Source organism: Ursus maritimus (genome assembly GCF_017311325.1).
Source record: "Ursus maritimus isolate PB19 chromosome X unlocalized genomic scaffold, ASM1731132v1 scaffold_X1, whole genome shotgun sequence".
In the NCBI taxonomy this organism is placed as follows: domain Eukaryota; kingdom Metazoa; phylum Chordata; class Mammalia; order Carnivora; family Ursidae; genus Ursus; species Ursus maritimus.
In genome coordinates this window covers 92,169,628-92,171,362 of record NW_024423319.1, presented here as the reverse complement: position 1 = coordinate 92,171,362, position 1,735 = coordinate 92,169,628, and the positions used below count along the sequence as shown (strand labels likewise).

The 1,735-nt window shown below is 42.8% G+C and overlaps 1 protein-coding gene across 2 annotated transcripts in view; it reads left to right on the top strand.

Annotated features, from left to right (window-relative positions):
- Positions 1–628: 628 nt before the first annotated feature.
- Positions 629–1,735, top strand: part of SYTL5 (synaptotagmin like 5) — a 103,041-nt gene continuing 101,934 nt past the window's right edge. For both annotated transcript variants that reach the window (XM_008696461.2, XM_008696460.2), the window contains exon 1: positions 629–748. In XM_008696461.2, the coding sequence (XP_008694683.2) occupies positions 630–748 (119 nt within the window). In that variant the 5' untranslated portion in view covers position 629. The remainder of the gene's footprint in view (positions 749–1,735) is intronic.

Here is a 1,735-nt window from a genome sequence, read left to right as displayed (position 1 = left end):
AGTTCACCCATGAGTCAGCTGTAAGGGTGGTAACAGGAGCTGGCTGGTAAAGGAAACTAATTATAAGGGAAAAAGCTGAATTTGCACAGAGAGCCTGGAATCAACTACATATAAATAATATTTCATGATAAACACACAGTAATTATTAAAAATTTTTGGCTAAGTTTATCACTATTTCAAAAAATTAGACACTGTGTGTGCTGTTCGGAAAATGGCCTAATTAATTTTTCTGATTTTCCTCTCCTTTGCTTTCTGTCTTCCCTGGGTTTTCTGTATTCTGCCCCAGCAGATCTAATCCCTGCTCTGTGCCATCCTGAAGGATTGGCGTTCGTCAACGTTGGTGAAACTCAGCTGCCCCCTGACTGGACACCACAGCAAAGGCTTTGGTGATCTTTCCCAGTTAGAACAATAATGACTTTCTTGGAATGTAATCCCAGTGGTATCTCTTTTTTGTGTAGCCTTGAAGAACACCCGACTACCATCAGCACTTCCTCAGAGACGTTATAAAACCGCTCTGCCGTCAAACAGCTGAGTGACTCTGGGCTGTTCAGGGGAGGCCTTAAGAACTGTGGATATTGATTGACCTGGAAGATTCAGCCACCGCCACTCAGAGCTGCTGCTGGAATACCATGTCTAAGAACTCGGAGTTTATCAATCTGTCGTTTTTGTTAGATCATGAGAAGGAAATGATCCTGGGAGTCTTAAAGAGAGATGAATATTTGAAAAAAGTGGAGGACAAGAGAATAAGGTAATAATTTTTTTTTTAATTTTTTCTGCCTTTCCTGACTGCTGTCTTTTTGAAGCAAGTTAGATCAGAAATTGGGCAACTGCGACCATGCTGGGGACAAATGTTGGTCAGTAACTTCGTGGGTTCCCAGGAGTAGCCCAAATATCAGAAAATGTCTTTGATATTTTATCATTAGCTAGATGGGAGGATGGAATCGAGCAGATGATATGGTGTTGATGAGAATGCCCATTTGCTCATAACCTCCGAAGTAGTAGTGAAGTGGAAGGACTGCCCGTGTTTGAATACCAGATCTGAGATGTATTAGTTGTGTGACCTTGATCTAGTGACTCAGTTTCTCCATGCCTTGGTTTCCTCATCCCTAAAACAAGGATAATAAAAGTGCCCACCTCATAGGGTTGTTGTGAGGATGAAGGAAGATAATACGTGTGCAGTGCCTGGTATGTAAGTTCACAATTATTTACTTACAGTGCCTTTCTCAGGCCAGTCTTTCCCGGAATTCCTTCTCACCATAGCTGAGAGCAGGAGGGGATCTGGAGAGTGAAAAACTCCCATTTTACCCCAGAAATCACCTGAATATTTAAAAATAAGTCTCTGTGTGAGTAACATTGAGTAATCTGGGCACAGGTGAGTTTCACATCAGTTCCAGGCAAGGTTGATATTTAGCTGGATCCCCAGGTATGACCTCACCTGTGTTTCAGCTAGCATCCATTCTGATTGGTTGCATCACCCCTCTGAATGGTCACAGCTTTGTTCTGATTGGTTGTCGCATCCATTGGGATTGGTTGCTGCTTGTGCTGTGCTGCTTGTTAAAGATATTTGGCTACTACCTCTCACCCCTGACTAGAGGAGCAGAGATAAACAGGGGTCCTTTCTCAGCGACTACCTACTGTGCAGCAGGTAGTTTTTGTGTCTTATGTGTCTCCCAAAACTGTGATCTTTCTGACCACAACGCTGTGAAACTGGAAGTCAACCATAAGGAAAATTAGG